Raw genomic sequence first — 21,343 nt, 5'->3', positions numbered from 1 at the left:
ATCCAACGGTCAGAGTATTCCTCACTTTCGTTTGTATGGTTCCAGCCACGCATTTTCCTAGCCGTATTCCAAAGAGTGCTCATAGCGGTCTCCCTTGACAAACCATTGACGAACTTCCTCCAATATCCACGGTTTTTGCTTTAATCAAACCTTTTAGTTTGGCTTCTAGAGCTTGGTACTTTAGAAACCATTCCACCAAACCAGTTTTCCTGATTTTTTTGAAAGCGGATAATTTTTCAAGGTAGACCTTTGAACATTCCTTGTCCCACCAAAGTGATGGAGGACGACGTCGGAAAGTGGTAGCCAGTACACGTTTCTATTGAGCTTGAAGTGCGCTTTCGTAAATCAAACTCGATATAAAGTTATACTCTTCGAGTGGAGGAAGTTCATACATTGAAACAATTGCTTCAGATATTATTTCCGCAAATGTTCTCCAGTCAATATTCTTCGTGAGGTCATACGAAATATTGACTGACTCACGAGAGCTTGATTCATTAGCGATCGATAAAATTATTGGTAGGTGATCACTACCGTGGGGATCTTGGATTACCTTCCACGTGCAATCCAGGGATAACGAAGAAGAGCATAGAGATATGTCTAGCATGCTTGCCCGTGCAGGAAGGTTGGCTATTCTGGTTGCTTCCCCAGTAGTCAAAACTGTCAATTTGAAGTTGTCGCACAGATCATAAATCAAAGTGGCACGGTTGTCATCGTAGAGTGATCCCAATGCTGTTCCATGGGAGTTGAAATCACCTAAGATTAACCGCGGCTCCGGCATTGACTCGATAGTATCAAAGAACTGATGGCGGCCTACCGTAGTTCTGGGAGGGATATATATCGAAGCAATGCAGAGGTCTTTGCCATTGATTTGTGTCTGGCAAGCAACAACTTCAATGCCTGTCATCGATGGGAGAGCGACTCTATAGAAGGAGTGACATTTTTTAATCCCCAATAGTACGCCACCAAACGAGTCATTTCGATCGAGGCGAATATTGTTGAAATCGTGGAAATTCAGCTCATCGGCTGAAGAGAGCCATGTTTCACAGAGAGAAAATACATCACAGTTAGAGCTGTGAACTAAAAATTTAAACTGATCTAGTTTAGGAATGATGCTTCTGCAATTCCACTCTATTACAGTGGTCAAATCCTTGACCTCTTGCACTGAATCAGGCATCGAGGGAAATGAACGCTGCCAAAAAACCACATTTTTCTTTCAAAAATGTTCTCACAATCGGAATTAGTTTTGATTCTCCATTTTGAATCTTGTCAAGAATAACCGGGCTATACAGCGTTAGGTCTAAGACTTCTTGTCTGATTGCGTTTATGAATTTTGGTTCAGTTCCTTTGTTAGCAATATCTATGTTGTTTGACGAGAGAAATTCTAAAAGACACTCACCTCGGTAGTTAATGTCGGTACTTGCCCATATTGTGTGATGAACGTTGGCATCACATCCGATGATGAAGTCCTTGTTGAATTCCCTACAGTAGTTAACAAACACCGCTACCTCTCGTTTCGGGGAATTTCAGGAACGTCGCCAGGAAAGTAAGCCGACGCAATTACGATGTCGGATCTTCCTTTGGCGGTTGGTACTTCCACTCTGATTGCGACGATGTCCCTTTGAATGAACTCTGTAATAGGAAAGCATTTAATCTTGTGGTGGTGACCATTTTGGATTTGCATTTTTCATAAATAACTGTGTTCTACTAGTTAAACCTTTTCATTTGATACCCATATTGATGGGGTTCTGAGAAACTAGTAAAGCCCTTTCATTTGATACCCATATTAGCTATTCAATATGGGATCATTATACAAATTATTCAAAATTTCCGAAAATCAAAAACAAAATACTCCGGATAATCGAGTCTAAAATTCCGGATAATCGAATCCCGGATAATCGAGTCTCCAGATAATCGAGTTTCCGGATAATCGAGTCCGACCTGTACCAGCATCAACCGCATCTACTTCCAAGGATTCAAGAGAAACTCCAACTCCGACATCCAGAAGGACAGTGAGCAATCTTCAAGTATCGGGTGCAGCTCTGCGGTACACATCTCAAGTTCTTTTCGCCACAGCGGTTGTCATTGTAGAGGTTAAGTTTAGCGTCTGAAAAAAGAAGGTGGATGTTGCAATCATCGGGATTGAACAGACGTCGTCGAAGGTCTAATAAAGGATAAGGGCTATGGTACGCTCACTGTGGCGAACTAGGAAGAAGCATGAATGTACTTGTTTTTTCAAAGGTCCGGCTAATTTACAAAGCTCCGTGAATACCGATGGTTGTAAAATTCCCGAATCAGAAAAGTTAGCAGACTTTTCGTTTTTAGTCTCTCAGGGAATAGGTACGGTTCTTGGCATTGAGCTGTTCTTCGAGTTCTTCGAAACCGGGAGAAAGATTTCACTCGGTTGAAAAATGCCTAATTTGAGGGGTTCGATTTTCGGATGGGTTGCGTGGTGCACAATCAATCGACAAAGACGAGTTGGAACGTATCTGCTGCCGAGAAATTTGAGGACTTGAATTCAAAATTTTGGTCCTGTGAGGAAGTCAACAAGTAGCAGTTAGTAGTTATCACATCCGTTCCTTCATTAATTTAGGACAATGATGAGACTAAAATAAAATCGTGGGGTATGTGATGAAACAACTAACTATGGATAATGAAAATCCAACGTTTATTTCTTACCTAATTTTCTTCGGAATATTTTCATGATGTACTGTATTCTATTAGTCAAATCATTTTATTTGATAACGATATTGAGGGATTGCAAAAAATACATAATCGACCATTTAGTGGCGGCCACCTTTTTAAATTTATGCTGTTTATTATGTTTCGTGTTCTCCAAGTCAAGTCATTCAGCCATTTTTTAGCGACGTCCAAATTGAATTTTTCAAGATCATGGAATACGTAGTTTTATAATGACATATGAATTAAAGGTGTCTTCAAAATTTTCAGATCAATCAGTCAACAGGAACGGGTTCAATTTTATATGATTGTTGGACAACCCTTCAAACATTCCAACATACATACAAACAGTTCAAGCTGAATGAAACCACTTAAAAAGTAATTAGTTGTTTGGGGACTGCGGTCATCTTGGAGTTGGATTTTTCATGCTATTTTCTACTAGTCGAGAACTTTCTTTTGATACCCATATTGATGAGGTTTTGAAAAGAAATATATTTGGCGCCATTTTGTGGTGACGGCCATTTTGGATTTGAATTTTTCGTAAATTACTGTCAATCCCTTTCATTTGATATACATATTGGTGGGGGTTTGAAAAAATGTGTAATCCGCCATTTTGTAGCGGCCGCCATCTTGTATTTACATTTTTTTATAAATAACTGTGAAAAATTCGTTTTTTATGACTCGATTATCCGGAGGATTCGATTATCCGGAGTGAAAAAAAATCAATACTCCGGATAATCGAGTCCGACCTGTATTGCCCTTATACTAGTATACCCTTCCGGTCTAAAACAGACCAATGTAGGTGGCGACCGCTACAGTTCCGACAAGAAAAACTGGAGAGGCACTGTTTAGCTTGGCGTCCCCGCCGAAAACAGTTCCAGCATAAACCATGTTTGAGGAATAGGGAGTCCTTATCTGCAACCGACATCGCCCGAAATTCATTACATTGGTACAGTAAGTGATTCGCTGAGCATGCTATAAAGCGCCTTTTAGCTGCTTTGAAAATACCGAGAAAAGCCTTTACCGTCGCTAACTTCGGTTTTTGTAGAGAAGACTGTTGATGAGCACCCTTGTCTGGCTATGATTCCAGAGCTCGTACTCGTCGATGGAAAAAAAAAATTAAAATGAATTGTGCTCTAGCGTTGATGAAAGCTCCTCCCAGGCTCTAAGCGTAATCGGATTCAGGCGAAATATTAGAAAGTTAATTTGGAGGAGATCCTTGTAATCAATCGATTTCACAAACTGATCTAAGTTCAAGACAGTCCTCTCTAAACCATTCCAGAAGACAATGAAGTTCAGACAGCGATTCTCTCGAAGGCGTGGGCAACATTAAATGCGATTGTATTTTACGTTTCTTCAGCTGTTTACTGTTATTGTAGCGAGTCATCAACATCTCCCAAGCTACCAGCTAATTGTCTTCGGTAATGGGTCTTCAGTTCGCCTTGGAGACATCCCTGTGAATTGTGAAACTTCTCTACCTCTGGCAAATTTCCTTTCCAATGTTTGATGAGGTAAAAAGCTCCCGAAAACTTAATCAGTCATCGTTATTTCCACTGAGGGTTTGCAGCTTTATCTGGGGTAGCCAAACGTGATCGACAATAGAAAGCACAGATGAGTCACCTCTCAGGGAGTGATCTTGCTGTGCCAATTCCATTCTCTTCTTGAACTCGTCCATCAAAAAGGATTTAGCCTGGTAATATCGATTATTGAACTCCTATCTATCCTTTTCGTGAGCCTCGGTCTTTCTTCGAAATCGTCGTGGGATATTGTTTCGGAAAATTTGCCACAATTCATCAATATTCTGCAAATGCACTTCTACAACTCCTGTACATAGTGCTAGATGTCGTTAAATGTTGACTCGATGTCCTTTCATTTCACCATCAACGTCTTCAGGGAAAAGATCTTCTTGAAGGATGTCGCGGTGGGAGGCATCGTTGCAGTGAACCAGAACGGCGAACTAACCAGTTATCGAATCGGCCTAATTATTTCAGAATTACAGTTTCAACGCGCACATGGAAGGTATCATGCATCAAAATTTCGGTTCAATGGATCCTTAATCACAATGGAAAGAGCATAATAACACTGGCTGTAGTATCCACAAGAATGTCTATGGCTGGGCATATACTGTGTCAACTAACCTACAGAACCAACAGCGTCCACAACTAATACTAGTCGCAATAAATCTCAGTTGATGTTCTATGAATGCACCGTTTTCTCAGTAATATATTCTCGACCGGGAGTGCAATAACCAGGAGTGGACAATAAATGAATCGAAGAGGATAATTTTTATATGAAATTGTGTATATTTCCGCATGATTCAGCAGACATATGCTCCATGCAACTAACCTGGAAAATTATATAGGGCGTAAGCCTCTTCTCACGATGTAGAAATGACTCCAGCCAAACCGATTGCTCTTGTTTACGTTCTGTTGATTAGGTTAATGCTAATGCAAAAGCAGAGCACAGTTACATTTGAAGACATTTGTCATGAACATATCCATGCCACCCTTTCTAATGATTTTTTTTCATTGTTCTCGTTTCAGACTGCCTTGGAAAATTATACATTCCTACCGTTTAGTGTATTTTTAGCAATATTTTGGATATTTACATATAAAAAGGTTCCTGAGACCAAAAACAAAACGTTCGAAGAAATTTTAGCACTATTTAGGCACGGGAATGGAAGGTAAGATAAATTTGTACTGCCTTTTTTATTCATATCAAATAACAAGACCACAACAATCAACTAACAAAAAACCAAAGCTAGAAAAAATAATCTACTAAACCTTAATCATTCATCTCCAAATAACCTAAACAGCAAATCATAATACGCACCTTAACCCAACTCGCGAAAACAAAAATCGAACCAACTGAGCATACCTCTCTCGAACCACTATAAAATAATTGGCTGAAAATTGCTCCGAACAATCGCGTTCAAGCTGCTCGTTCAAAAACACAGAAGATAGGCGACCTCCGCTAAACGGGTATCGAAACTCTGCCAGAAATCAAACTAACTTCCAACTATCATAATAAAACAATTCAGTATTGTCCCAATCGCAAAAATCCGAGCAAAAGACAGAGGTAGAAAATCAAGCGATATTAGAGAGAGAGCGCGCAGAATGGGGAAAACTTCTCAGTCCGAAATTTATCGATACCCGAGAACTAAATTTCTCAACGCAAACCACTCGACCGGAAAGTTTTCCCTAGAACGCAATAAAAAAAAGAATGAGGGAAAAAGTACTCGACCACAGCACCCAGCTCCTGCCTCCTGCCTCCTGTCAGGTATCCCGTGTCCCTATCCACAGAAAAGAGGGCTAGAATATCGTTTGCCATTATTTAAAAACTTTTCGCAATCCCCTCAACCAACCTCGCCGAATCAGCGTGAGATCCAACCACTCGTCCTCCCGCTCACATTTTCCAATCTTTCATTACACCAATTTGGTTCAGTTTTACCAGTTCGCCATTGTTCCGCCGACATTGCGCCCGATTCACGTGCAATTTAACTTACATTTTTCTTCCCGGGGCGAAAGAAAGAAAATAGTTAACCAACTTTGACAATGATAGTATAAACATATTCTTTCCGGTTCGCAACCACCTCCGTCCACCGTCAGCCAGTCAGCCACCCTGAGAAATCGTAGTAAAACACCGATATCGGCTGGAACGGAAGTAAACAAAAAGAATAAAAGAAAAAAAAAATCAGTGCAACGCAGCGAAACGGAAGAGCAAAGTAGAAGGATACAACACAACCGGGAAACACAGTTCCGAAACAATAGTTTATTGTTTGTTGTTGTTGTTGTTGGCCCCCTTGATCTCCGAGGCCTCGAGTTCCGACGATTGCATTCCAATCAGCCAGCCTTCGGTTTTGGTTCATAAACTTTTAAAAGAAGTGTTTCGCACATGCCGTCCAGAATCCCTGACGGGCAAACGGTTCGGTTGCGACCAGAGATGCCAGTTTTTTTTTATTTTCGTGAGTTCGTAGACTATTTTGAATCTACCGATTTCTACGGTAAAACGCTACGCTAATATCATATTTCGTATGATGTGACGAAATATTTTTTTCTATAGAAAGGCTTTAACCCTTAAATGCATGTTTTCTTTTTCCTTTTTAAATACAATAAATTGAAACGGGTAGATAATTGAATTACCGTTTAGATATTATGTAAAAAAGAAAACACTGATGTACATATACATCATCATGCATTCAAGGGTTAAATACGAGTATCAGGTTTTTTGAAATAACAGAAGCTACTCTGGTACACGTGATTATTAGCCTAATTTGGATCAAACGCACTGAAACGCCTTTTTTAAGATTGTTTCAAATGGTTTGGTCAAATTCAACAGGAGTATATTATGAACCTAAGTAAAAATTGATTATGAATTAGAATAGACAGAAAAAATAAAATGTCATTGGTATTTGGCTTCAATTCTACTGAAAAAAAAATTGTTTTGCCTCACTGTTTATGAACTTTTCGGCAAGTTGGGCATGGAATTGGTGTATACTAAAACTAAGAAGTGAGAACATTTGATTTTTTTTGTTTAGTTTGTTTTTGACAGATACAAGGATTAGTCTAGTGTTGGTCTGTACGACAATTCTCTGCTATCAAAAAAGAACCAAAGAATTTTGCAAAGAATTAGCTTTCCTTATCATAATCACATACTACGATTGGTCGCCAGTCATGACTCTTTTGATCATCATAGACGTCATTCAACGGCTTCTGAGTAATACTTATGTGAAGGTTCATCTGTTCAAAATTAAGCATTTTCGGAACAAATATTGCTGATACACATTTTACGTCCGAAACATTAGAAAAATTGGATAGGATGAGCTAATCGATATGCCAGAATCCTCAACAACTTTACTAAGAAGTGTTTCGATGATTTTCCATAACAGTTTGTTTTGTTGCTTTAACTTCTTGATTTCTCGCGTAACTTTTGAAAAGGTCCAATGTAACATTTTCGCCAACTCGAGAAAAACGTAGTTGAAGACCCGAACATTATTTCGCGAATTGTCTTAAAAGCTATCAATCTTTATCACTGTTTTCACCACTAGCTGTCAAGAATAACTTCGTAAAACCAATCGTAACTATTGTTCCGTGATTTGAGATTAAGGTTGAAGCATCGGAGCGAAAAATGTTACATTGGACGTTTTGACTGCCCGCGTTTGCACATTGGACATATTACGTTGCACTATAAAAACTTGAAACTAACTAATAAACAACAATCCAAATATCAGCATTTCGTTCTAAAGACTGATTATTATTGTTATCACTCGTTGAATTTCACTAAAATCGATAACAACACCTGTAAGAAACAAATTCCAAAACGACCGAAGTACGACTGCGAGTTGTTTTGTCTGCTTTGTTACTTCGGACGTTTCGGCCGTCGGAGGAAAGTGGCGTCCGAAGTAACAGCCGTGACGGCGCCAGTGGTTGTATGGTTAGCGTAACAGCCTCACAATCCGATCGGCCTGGGTTCAATCCCAGCTGGCGTCGTTGGGATTTTCTGAGGCGAAAAATCTCTGGTTACGTCTTCCTTCGGAGCGGAAGTAAAAGAAGTTGGCCCGGCTCATGAGTTGTTGGGTCTGATAGGTAGGAACAGGTGGAGTCGCCTCCCTGATGTCGGTGATTGGCACTAAAGTGGCGGAAATAGGCCGACGAAAAATAAGCGAAGATAAAAAAAAAAAAAAAGTAACAGCCGGGTGCTTAAAATTCGAATCTGTACATTGGATATTTTTTGTATCGGCGACAAAAAGATGAAGAAGATAGATACGTGAACGATTGTTTTTGTAATACATTCAATGATTGAAAACTAATAGCGTGCATCCATTAACTCGATTTGTTTACATTTGTTACATAGGACCTTTTCAAAAGTTACGCGAGATTTGTTTTTGAAGAGCTGGAACGATGCAAGTTTCGTCATTTGCATCTTTTCTACCATCTTATACTCCTTATTTATTTTTTTTACTCAGAACAGACCCGCGTTTTGCTACTGCCAACATTTCAAGTATTTTGGAGCACTTTATTTCGTTTTCGCACACAAAATTTGATACAAATTCTTCAATCAATTATTTTTCAGAGCAAAAATTCACCGAGTTCATATAACACGTCCTATCTTTTTTATCTATCCAAAACAAACAAAATATGCTTTATAGTTCATACAAGAAACATATGTTCAGGAAAAGTTTACCAACACGACAATGCAAAAAAAAAGTAAATCGTGTACATTACTTGCGAAATTTGGGTAGTAACCTTACAATTTGAACACAACTTGTACAGCAGTTCCATGAAAAGAAATCGAACAAAAAAATATACCGATGTTGAAAATCTCTTATGTTTACTCCTTATCGAAAAATTTCAGACTAGGGTGGGTTGTATCGGCCTTTTAGTCGATTATTCCAAAAATACCAATTTTATAATCTTTTACCACAAAGTAAAATCAATATATATGAACTTTTTACATGTTATCACAGATTACCATCCTTAATTTGAATGTGCCTTTATTTATACAATTTAAAATATTAAGTCGACCGTGGATCGATCTCCATCGCTGTTGGTTGATGCGTGGACGTAGTTATTCTGTAACAACACAAAGATGGTCAATGAGGGTCCTGTGTTTTGAACTCGATCGCTTACTAAGCGAACGCGCAACCAATGTGGCTACGGAGACCCCCAAAAAATAAAAATATTAAGTCGTTTTATTTCAAATCTACACCTACACCTCCATGATTTAGCTAAAAATGAAGAAGACAAATGGAGTCACATGGTATGCTAGGGGCAAAACAAGCCGTAATACCGTCGATGGGGGTGAGAATGGGTCAAAAAGGACGTTTTCGTACTTTTTGTTGAATAACTATCGTAAATTAGAGAAAAACGCAATACTGATTACGTAGGTATGTTCTCTAATGATGCACCTACGAGTGTTCAGGGAATTGTTTAATAATATTAATTTGTCACTGAACTTCGATTAAATGAACGTTGACCCAATCTCACCCCTTAGAGGGGGTGACAATGGGTCAAAGTAGTGAATATTACTTTCTATTGATAATTATGTTTAGAAATCAATTTCTCAATAATTTCAGGATAATTTGACAACATGTAATTGTCTTGAATGATCATTGGAATTACGAAAATAGTGTAAATCAACCTAGAAGTGCGATGGAAATGTTTATATATGAAGATTTTTCGGTTCAGAAATTTTATTAACTAAGGTTGAGTTTCTGGCGTGCACTGGTTCAGACAAACACTGTCTAGGGTGTGGTGGGAAGAGCAAAATAGCATTGCCATTCTCCAGCTATAAACACCCGGAAACAGGGAATTGGCGCTATAAGCATAAGCGTCTATAAGCTATAAGCGTCTTTGTTTAGTCCAGGTGGTACTCGGGACGTAAAACAGCTGTATCACGATGGTCCTCCTGCGAGATAGTGCGGTTGGTTGCAAGCTTCGCAAGCCGCACAACAAAAACACCAAGCAATGAATGATACACAAGACATTGTGAATGGGACCATATTTAATAAAAGGTTAAGCCAAAAGAAAAAAAAAAGAATCATTTCTGTGTGTCGCTCTCACTAACTATATATCGTTTCTAATTGAGGAATTCCTCAAAACTGTCCAAATTTTTTTTGTGATTTTGGATCATGTGAGATGCTCTTTAGTAGGCACAGTAATCTGATAAATGTCCCAAGTTGCTCTTTTGAATGCCCTTAAGGCTTACAATTAGCGACTTTAGTAATCCTGGAAAATATGGCTTCTGCAAAGTTGTCGCTAAGGAAAAGTTTTTCTCCTTAAATGTGGGAAGAATTTGGCCCCAATTCCACTTCCTAGGACCGAAAAAAACCACGTCTAGGGGCGATGTAATAAGTGTTGAACTTGGAGAATTGCTACTGATTGAGAGTGTATTGGTGTATTTTGTATGTACTTTGCAACTTAGTTGTATATGTTCAATTTTATTCTTGACCCATTCTCACCCGCACTCAGCGTAAAAAAAAATGTTCGAAAATGTTAAAATTCTAATAGAAAAACTTTTGTGATATCCAAATTCAGCAATGTCTCATCTGGCAAGACTTAAAAGAATCATTCTATCCTATATTCAACATTATACTAGTTCTGTATAATGAGATAGTTCTGGGCATGAGATTTTTCTGGGTTGTTATTTGATGGCTATCTACACTTCAGACTTTGATGAATTATTAAATAATAACTATTTGCACTACAGTTAAGTATTATGCATTGGAAGAAGTAAAAATATGTCTCCAATTAAACGGCTCGCAGCTTTCAAAAATATTCGCAATATTTGTCAAGATATTACTAATAGTAACTTTCTCCGTTTTTGAGTTATTCTCACCCCCATCAATGTTAGTTGAATTTCATCCCATAAATATTGTGAGTGTTAAAACATTGACCATTTAAGCAACTTTGCATACTTGAAATCTCCAGAAATAATCTAGACGACAATTTAAGCAGTTTTTTTTCAAAACTTCCTAACTCCAAACCCCCAAAATTTAAATTGATATTTCTCGAAGAATATTTTTTTTAATTTGTCAATACAATTTACATATATAAACAACCCATCCAATGACCAACAAGTCATCCATACATCTTAAAAGGACACTGCCACGAGATTAGAGTGCTTCTTCATGTTTTGTTTGAAAAATTATTACAAATGTTTTACTCGTAACATTTTTGTGTGTAAATTCTCGCGATTTGAATATTCTGCACATCTATATATATTTTTCGTTTTTTGAATATAAGAGAAAAATATAGTTTTTGATTCATCCCCTTAAAGTCAGAAAACACCTTTCTCACATGAAAAGATAAATTCGTTCAGAATCTCTCAAGAGGTGACAGAAGATCATATTTTATGAAAAAAATCCTTCTACGCATATGATCAAATTTCAACAATGACAGAGTTATTCCACTTCTTTTTTGTTTCGAGCTCTGTTGGTTTCATATGAAAGATGAGAAAATTTAGTACGGGATGTAGTTGTTAAACATCTGAATTAGTGGATTTAAATAACATTTTGGAAGTGAATAATTTAGAAGAAAATTTAATTTCACCCCGAAAATGCCTAATTAAATCGATTGTTTATATCAACCAAATTAATGCTTTCTAATTGATCGTTAATTTGTTGTTTGACATCCAACTTTTATCTTTTTAATTATGCTACAATATCATTTTAAAACATTTTTAGCTATTGTTCAACTAAAATCTTCAAAAATCACGATTTTTACTCTACTACTATAAGAACCAATTAATTTTAACCTTAACATTGAAATATTATATTGTTTCTTGAAATGAATCACATTTGAAATATAAAAAAAATTCAAGCTCTATATAATACTTAAACTCTTAGTATTGTTAATGCAAAATATGTAAATAATTTCCTAACTTGCATCTTTTGACGAATTGTTTTTGTGTTGAAAATTTTTGGAAAATTTGAAACAAAAAACCTAATAAAAATCGTTTTTTAGATTTCAAGTATGCAAAGCTACTTTAATGGCCAATGTTTTTGAGCTCACTTTGAACATTTTATTACAATCTGAGATGGCGCTACCAGCCATGAGTTTCTTTCAAATCTCCAATATTCATTCTTTTTTAAAATTTAGTACTTTGCCTTCACCATCCAAACTGCTCAGATTAATCGTATTTTAACGGATGCTGAATATGCACTTTTTCATAATTCGAAACTTCCGAATCGTTCTGGGTTCAAGGTGACTGAACAGGACTAATGGAGTCGCATGGTTTTTATAAAACTTAAATACGAAAAAATATTCCTTCCTAAAAATGTCCTTTTTTTTTTGAAACCCTCAACTTATTTCTGAAATGTGAACCGCTCATTTCAATGTATGTCTGGTATTTTTTACACCCAGTACGATTTATAATGAAGTGCTTCGTCTCAAAAATTGTATTATAAGAACATGAGTACATACTGCAAATTTTAAAAAACTACAATTGATTATCTTAGATACTATGAAAAACCTATCCTAAAAATAAGTAAAAAAATGTTTTTTTGCCAAAATAATAATAATAAATTTTTGCTTTTGCACCAAATGATTATTTACTCCAGAAGGCGGCATATTTTAAAATTTATTTTCGAATGTAGAAGAGCTGAAAGAATTCATCGTGACGTGGAACAGCGATTTTAATGAAACTGCTGGCTACCACCGGATCCGATGGGCTAACTCACAAAATTATATGACGATTACAGTGTTTGGATTTCGATCAAAATCGAATGATACACAATGTGTCATGCAAGTAAACTCTCACGAACATATAACCAAATATGAGAGGATCATTCAGATACTTGTATGAATGTCAGTAATCACTTGTGTAATATTTAGTGATTAAACTAAGAGAGGCACGAAGACTGTTGATTGCAAATCCGATCTGTATCAAACATCGCATACCATTTTCGAAGCCTGCATACAAGTTTGAACCAAATATATCGTCCCATTTTACTATAGCGAAACCCACTGCACAGAAAAGTGCAGTGGGTTTCGCTATAGTCATCATTTAGTCACCATTTGCGGAGAGCAACGAATGGGAAAAGAGATAAAACGAGAGAGTTTTTGTTTCTCACTGGAGCGGTGTTGCTAGTAAAACTATGCGGTCTATATGAATATACATATTTCAAGGGATAGCGGCGTTAAAAATGGAAAATATAATCTGACTACCCTCCCTTAGCCTCTATCGAGCTAAATAATCATATAGGGCCTGATTCTCGAATACACTTCACGGTGGAAACGAAATAAACGGCACGCCATTGAAGTACGTTTTACGAGTTAGTGAAGTGTCGAAGGTAATGATGAGTTTTCACGGATCCCTTTGCGTAAATAATCGGCCGATTTGTCGGTTAACCACGAATCGATCCAATTTTTGACTTCATCAAAATTAGAGAAGTGCTAGTCAACCAAGCCATGTTGCATCGATCGAAAAATGTACTAATCGGACGGAGCATTGTCGTGCTGCAAAATAACTTTATCGTGTCTTTGCTCGTATTGTGGCCGTTTTTCCTTCAGTGCACGGTTCAAACGCATCAATTGTCGTCGTTAGAAGTCCCCCGTAATGGTTCCATTCGGTTTTAGCAGTTCATAGTACACCACACCCAGCTGGTCCCACCAAATAGACAGCATAATCTTCTGGCCGTGAATATTCCGTGCGGCCGTCGATGTTGATGCATGGCCGGGGTGGACCCACTTTCCATCGCCAGTAACGATTCGATACAAACAAAAAAACCTTTATTTCATGCCGTTGGAGCAGTTGGTCATACGTGAAAAAACGGCGTTCGACGTCTCGTGGCTTCAATTCATACGGCACCCAATGTCCTATCTTTCGGATCATTTTCATTGCTTTTAAACAATCGGATACGGTTTGCTGAGCTACTCCAAGTGTATCTGCAAGTTCTTGTTGCGTTTGTGACGGAATTTGTTCGAGTAAAGCCTCCAATTCTTCATCTTCAAACTTGTTTGGCGGTCCGGAACGTTCTTCGTCTTCCAAGTCAAAATTACCACTTTTAAACTGTGCAAACCACGTCTGACATGTTCGCTCAGTTGGAACATGGTCACCATAAACTTCCACCAAAATGCGATGCGAAGTAATGAAGTAACACTGCCCGCAAAAACACTCTAGTTGGTACGAAATTCGACATATTCGAAGTGGCAAAAAACTATGTTGTTTACGTTGAAGCGTATACTGAAAAAGATGCACAATGACAGTAGCTTTCCAACGAATGTCTGAAAATTCGATTCACTGAAATAATAATCAAGTTACGCCATCTGTTGTAAAACCGAAGAAACTTACCAGTACACCTACTATATAAAATATGGAAGGTTACATCTCACCAAAGGTGAATAAACTCAGGTTTTACCTTAGAGACTTCCATCCTATTGTGCTTGTGCTCTCGAAAAGTAAAATTTATGCATTTATGAAAGCCGTATAATATCTAATCAAAGTGACTTTTTGTTCGGGAATTGGAAGATGAACACATTCTTGACTATTGTTGCTTCTGTTCCTATTGACTATTGACTTGACTATTGTTCCTTCTGTAAAAAAAATACCTTTCACCTGTTACAGCCTTTCACCTTTTAGAACCATAAATCTGGCATCTCTGGTTGCATATCGAGCCTGGGAGCTTATGTTTCCTGGCATAGTTCATAGATTAGCAATAGGAAAAAACGACATTCGAAGGATTTTAGTTTTTCCGTGCGCGAGTGTGAACGCGAGAAATTGTTCATTAATCATTTACATAAACTACGTCCGACCATTTAAAATGAAACAATCAAACGGAACAAAAGCGAACCGATTTCCAGTTCAAAATCGAGCACTCGTAACTTTTCAAAACTCCATCTCCCCATCAACTATCTTTCAACTGCTGAAACAGAATATCAACAACTTTATTTTTCCCCCTTGATTTATAGAAATCTTCGTGATAGTAGACTGTACGGGTAAGTTCTGTGCATCCAGGCAAAACTGGAAACAACCATTCCGTAAATCCAAATCCTCACATTGCGAATAAAATTTCCACAAAACTATCCGCACCTTCTCCCGTTCCCAAGTCTCACCTTCGATCAAGAAATCTGACCATTGTGGAATTGGTTCAAACTTTGAATAATAACCCATTCAAACAAATCCGCCGCAGACACGCACTTTTTTCCGGTTCTGTTTCTTTCTCAATCCACGTTCCACTCTCGGCTTTTTCAATCTTGAAATATGATTTGCATTGCATGAGTTTACATATTTACTCTGCGTTAATTTCGCTTCATCCATTCTGTTCCACGCGTTAGTTATTTACACCTTAATTAAGAACCAATTAAAATTTCACCCAACTCTTCACAATTTTCCCACCATCCTGCCCATCATCCTCCCCCGTATCCCACGATTTCACTCGGGTCGATTTCGGGCACATCGCAGCATCCAATCGATCCAAGTGGATATCGCGGGTATCGATGATAATTATGGAAAACAAAATATTATCAGATTACCCGCGGGCGTCATTATGATGAAAGCATATTACTGGATGAATTTATAACAGAGTTTGGAGCTAGACATGTATATAAGCACACGCCGATGTGAATGCTACTTGTTATTTTTTTTAATCCATCACAATTTGTCGCTCGTATTATAGTTTTTTCTTTGCCGCTTTGTTTATCGTCAGCATTTGAGCTAAGCTGTACAATGCTTCCATAATCAGCTATTTGAAGCACCATCAGTTCAAAACAGTAATAGTTTTTCAATCGCATTCCGACGCACTGTTCATTAAACTATTCTGTAAAGGCAAATGAATGTTTTCGAATGCAGCACCTTGAGTTATCGCATGTTCCAAAGTTGAGGAAGAAACACTAACAAAATAGTGCGCGAAAAAAAAATCATCGGCGTCACTTTTTCTATATCGAAATGAAAACATTATTTTGTATACCTAACAATTTGAGAAAATTCAACGTTCTTCATTATCACGGAATTAGAGTAACACTAAACTGAGATAGAATGAAATGAATATTGAACTGATAGGAGCAAATGTTTTAGAAATTATATTCAACAAGGGATGTATGATAAGTAGCGGGCCTCTATGTCAGGGATACAGTGCCGGCCAAAATAGAGTACATACTTCAACTAAACTTACATTTATAGTGGCTTCAATAGGAATATGTTAAAAAACACAAAATAGCAACTAATTTCAAGAAAACATTTAATTAAGCATTTATTTGTCACTTTTGGGCTGCACAGCAAAAGGGACACAAAAATGTGATCAATATTGAAATAAGCCCAGTTTTCTCATTAGCAAAAAAGTTAAAACAAACGATCTCTCTTTAACGAAGCATCCAGTTGATTGCAAAGAGGCACTTCCGGAACTCAATCAATTTGTTTTTCTCTTCCACAGCAAATCACAGAATTTCATAAGAAAATTTTTTAACTCTCACTCTAATTTCGTCCGTTATCATCAATGACATTTAATGTCATTGAATTAGATGGCATTAAAAACATTAGATTAAAAAAAAATAGTTATTCGAGGCCTGAGTAATATTTTTTCTAGCTAATAAAACATATTTTGCTTTGCTATAAATATTGTAAATGGTATAGATTTTTGACAGAAAAAGTACAAATGAAAAAGATGTTTACCACTTCAGTACAGATACATATGTGGCTCACTACTACCAAGTGTAATTCAGAGTGCGATTTAATATTTTTTTTAAAACCACGAGAGAAGCAACAGTTTTGTGTCAATCAAGTGTGTCAATGTGGGTCATTGTCTTGCTGAAATATGTTATGATCTTCCAGACCAACTTTCAGCAAGCCAAAATCTCCAGATTTTCGCACAGAATATCATGTGATTATATGGCTCAATATGATCTACTAGCACCAGACCACATAAACTAGCCCAGATTGTAATATTATTTTCTTCGGACTTTATTATTCTGGTAGTTAATTTCTGAAAGTTCCTTTCTCGCTCACAGCTTGATTTTGAATCGCTGTTTATGTTCAGATAACTCGAAATTACGAGAGTCAATTCATAATACCTTTTCCAAACAGAAATAGAGCTGCTTCAAAAATACAGTTCTTTAAGACGTTCGAACAGTCTTTTGGCTGTTTCCGAAAGAAGAGACTAGGTAAAGTCAATTGTTGTTTCCTAGTATCATGTCAGAAGGGCTTTATTTTATACATATAGAATAGTTCTGTAAATTCCCAAGTTACACTCATTCTGGAACCTGGAACCGTTTAACACAGAAAAGAAATCCGTTCGATACCGGTGACCCCCGTGAAACCCCAACAGAAGCCTTAATAAAACATTGTTCTCTTCTGGTAAGAATTTCAACATTTCTCGTCATCGATACCTTGTATCCTCTGAGGGTACGTGAAGGACCGTTGCTACGTTAATGAGCTATAAAATTTGGAGGAACTTAAAAAGGAAATAACTCGGATTTTCAATAGCATCGAAGTCGTAATGTTAGAGTGCACGAAGAATTTTGATCACCGTTTAAAAAGCGTTATCGAAAAGAGGGGTGGTCACATCGAAAATGTCCTAAAATAAGCCTTACTTTTTTTTTTTAATAAAAATCGGTTCACTTTTGTACAAGTTATTAAAATTTGCTGCGTGAGCGTTTAATCTGAAAGACCCTGTATTTACTTCCATGTATTTCAACTGATTCGCCTTCATTTTATTTTTTCTAATTTCCGGTCATTATAGAAATATCATCTGCATGAACTGTAACGAGCTCCATATGTGGTCCAGTGTACTTTTTTTTTGTATGAAATAAATGTAAATAACCATTCTTGTAATCGAGTAAAAGAAATTCAGAATACAGGAATAAGATAATTTGAACTGATCTGTGAAAAAAAAACAATTCAATCATTTACATAACAATTTTGGCATAAGTAGTAGAACTAACATTCATTCAATTTAATTTCATTAAATTATTCTCACTAAGTAAAATGTTTTTCTTCTCCACTATCGCGGTGTCGAATCTTTAAAAAATATAACACATGCAACAGGACATTCCGACCTTTGCTTGCCGCCCCCAGCAAACTCCTCGCGCACTGCATTGGTAAAGGTAATTTTATACACCACCGATCTGTGTTTTAGTTTTCCGTTCTTCACCCGCTTCGCCGATGCCAGGCTCCATTCTGCCGCTTCTGCCGCGCTACTGCAGCAATCTAACAACACTTGGCCCTTTTTGATATTCCGATTCCGATATTCCGAAATTTGGCACCTCTTTTCTACCCATTTCCATTAGTCATTCAGTAGCATTTTATGAAAACTTCAAAAGAGTTTCGTTGAAATACCTCGTGCACGGTTTGGAATTAGTTTAGTATGGTTCGACCACGAGCCGCACACAGGAAACAAACATATAGGTTTACGGTGAAGGATGCGGTCATCAACTAACCAATAACTCCATCCACCTGTTTCTATAAATGAATGGTTTATTTTACCAAACAAATGTACAATTATTTTCAGTGACGATACCGCAAGCCGTGATACGGTGGACACAAGTACTATCGCAATGCATGAATCGAACAATTCTTCCACTTCTGGTATCGACAAACCAAATACGACGAAAGTTGAGGAAAAATCCTCAAAAGATTCCTGAACAACGCGCGTTTCTCGAGTGCAGCTAGAATTAAGACAGTGCCGCACACTGTAGTAGTGTTTGATTTATCTTTTTACACAAGCATAATTTTGTTTTTGTTTATTTAGGATTAAATTGTGTTATTAAAGATCATTTGTTTCTTTTGGTCCGAAAATTATTCACTCCCCCCAACCCAATCACGCATTTACTTTCGACGCGAAATCAATTTAATGACTCAATTTCACGCATCAGAGTCATTTACTGTCTTGAATTAAATTAAAGCCCACGTTCAAGTTGAAGCACAAACTCCAAACCGCCCGCAGTTACCACTTTTATGCTTCTGTCACCACCCACAACCTCGCCCGACACACACAGCCCGTGTGAACTCCACCACCAACCCCCGACACCACCGCTTTAATCTTAGAAAAGTACACAACTCATTATAATTTATTTTCGCTTCTTGAAAATTATTTCCCAAATAATCGTCCACGCGTGAGCCTCAACCTCCCTCCCTTACTTCCAGACAACGCTTTCATATGCTATGCTGCTTCCTCCCGGTAGCGCACAGCATTTCAGAAGCACCGCTCCAAGAAGACGAGTTTCAACCCCCTCAAGGCTAAACTTTCCCAATATTTGAGCAAAAGTTTCTCCACTCCACTCTTGGTGTGGTCGGAGGTGTACTGCTGTTTGAACTCACAACGCCACCGCAAAAGCATAAACACGAACACATAAACACACACACACACACCCACACTCACACACACATACTCACACGTACACTTATGAGCCCACAGGAACATATTTCATCATTCAACGATGTAAATATGGAGGATGGAGGTCACGCGTTTCACTTCCAAAATTTTACACCCAAATACTGCGACCTCCCGAAAAAAAGAGTCTTCGTCTAGTCCCTCACAAGCGTTCTTCAATTAAGAGGAAATGATCTGAACATTTTTTAACAACGAAGCGCAGGAGATTATAATTCCCACATAGCCGTGTCCCAACGGTTGACCCACTTTACGATTCAACTTTATCAAAATTCCCCGAAGAGGAACGAGCTAGTTGATTTATTTACTCACCAAGGCAACGATCCCCTCCAGTCCCGTGGGCAAATGGGTGGGTGGATAAATTTGTCACCTCGTCGAAAAAGATGACAGAATTGTCTTTGGAGTTTACTAATTTTAATTCTATTATCCAGTGCAACTAAATTATGCGTGGAATGCGAATTGTGCGCATAAATTTTGTTGCGCGCTCGCAAAAAAATGGGAAGGGGCGTTTCGCGCGACGGACATCGTTCCTCCCACCGGAGGGAGGGAGGATTAAATTGAATGAATTCCTGCAATATTTTAGCAGTACACGATCTAAGTAATTTAGTTCGGCGAATGAATAAACATAAGCGCCCCTCAGGCGTGTAGCTCATTTGGGAGCAGCTATAGCGACGGGCGGAGGAATGACGAATGGAAATGGGATGAAACGTCAAGGTTCAACTAGGAAACCGGCAATTAGGGGAGACAGATGAAAAGAAATTTTGACCCATCAATCAGACCGGACAAACTTGAAATTGTGATGAGGAAATAGGATACAGGATCGAAATAGGGAGCAATGATGACATGAGAGTGTTTTTTTCTTTCGGGATAATAACGATAATATTTATTGAAGATCCTTCTTACCCCAAGGTTTCTTGAATGCTGCAATAAGGTTACACTTTGTATCTTAGCCTTCTCCATTTTTTCAAAAACTGCATCAGCTGAATGGTAAAAATCGATTACCTCCATAAAATGTAACCTGGAGTAATGCGATGAAACAATGTATTTTTCACACTTTTCAATTTACTCAACATTGTAAATTAAATAAAATATTGCAGAAAACATTAACACTTTGGCGTCCGGTGACACTACAGTGGTTACGTACGAAAAGTAGCGGCTGACTGCCGGCGACACCACAGTGGTTACGTGCGCATAGTATCTCAGTGGGCGGCGACAGCACTTAAGTATCGTTTGCATTTTGTGGGGGTTTTGTTTAGATAACAATAACTTACACACACCAACAAGTTCTATATTTTTATAAATAGGGGAGGTGGGGAAATACGGACATATAGGGTTGGGGAAAAAGAAATGTCGTATTTCTGATCGAAATTTGACGCTTTATTTAACATACTTAAAATTATCCAATTTAAGTCAAATATGCGCCGTTCTGTTCGCAAACTTGTTGCCATTTAGAAGGCAACTTCATTATCCCCCCCACTTATAAACCCCCCCCCCCTCCTTATTTGCAAAAAACTCAGACAGCCAGTTTTCGCAAGCCTCTTTTGAGGTCAACTTAGTATCACCAAGAGCGTTTTGCATGGACCGGACGAGATAGGACATCCCATACGTGCTCCCGTAGCCACCCACCAGAAGGTCATCAAAAATGTGTGAGGCAGAGCGTTGTCCTGGTGGAAAACAACACCATTCCTATTGATCATTTCTGGCCGCTTCTGGTCAATCGTCTGCTTCAAACGGTCAAGCTGCTCACAGTAGAGAACCGAGTCGAGGGTCTGGCCATAGTTGAGCAGCTCATAGTGGATGATTCCCTTCCAATCCCACCAAACATACAGCAAAACCTTCCTGGCC

General features: G+C 38.0%; 1 protein-coding gene across 23 annotated transcripts in view; it reads left to right on the top strand.

Annotated features, from left to right (window-relative positions):
- LOC129765026 (glucose transporter type 1) overlaps positions 1–21,343 on the top strand; it is a 647,147-nt gene that overhangs the window by 570,333 nt on the left and 55,471 nt on the right. For 16 of the 23 annotated variants that reach the window (XR_008741328.1, XR_008741327.1, XR_008741329.1 and 13 more), the window contains 2 exons: positions 5,220–5,359; positions 15,087–15,113. Coding sequence is in view for 19 of the 23 variants with exons in the window: in XM_055764813.1 (XP_055620788.1) it covers positions 5,220–5,359; positions 15,087–15,113 (167 nt within the window). In the remaining 4 variants the exon portion in view is untranslated. Of the gene's footprint in view, positions 1–5,219; positions 5,360–15,086; positions 15,114–18,156; positions 18,216–18,619; positions 18,880–21,343 lie in introns of those variants that run through there. The other 7 variants (XR_008741330.1, XM_055764820.1, XM_055764821.1 and 4 more) reach the window with 5 other exon arrangements.

Source organism: Toxorhynchites rutilus, chromosome 2 (genome assembly GCF_029784135.1).
Source record: "Toxorhynchites rutilus septentrionalis strain SRP chromosome 2, ASM2978413v1, whole genome shotgun sequence".
NCBI lineage: Eukaryota > Metazoa > Arthropoda > Insecta > Diptera > Culicidae > Toxorhynchites > Toxorhynchites rutilus.
The sequence above is the reverse complement of the archived record's forward strand: the minus strand, read 5'-3'. Positions and strand labels throughout refer to the sequence as shown.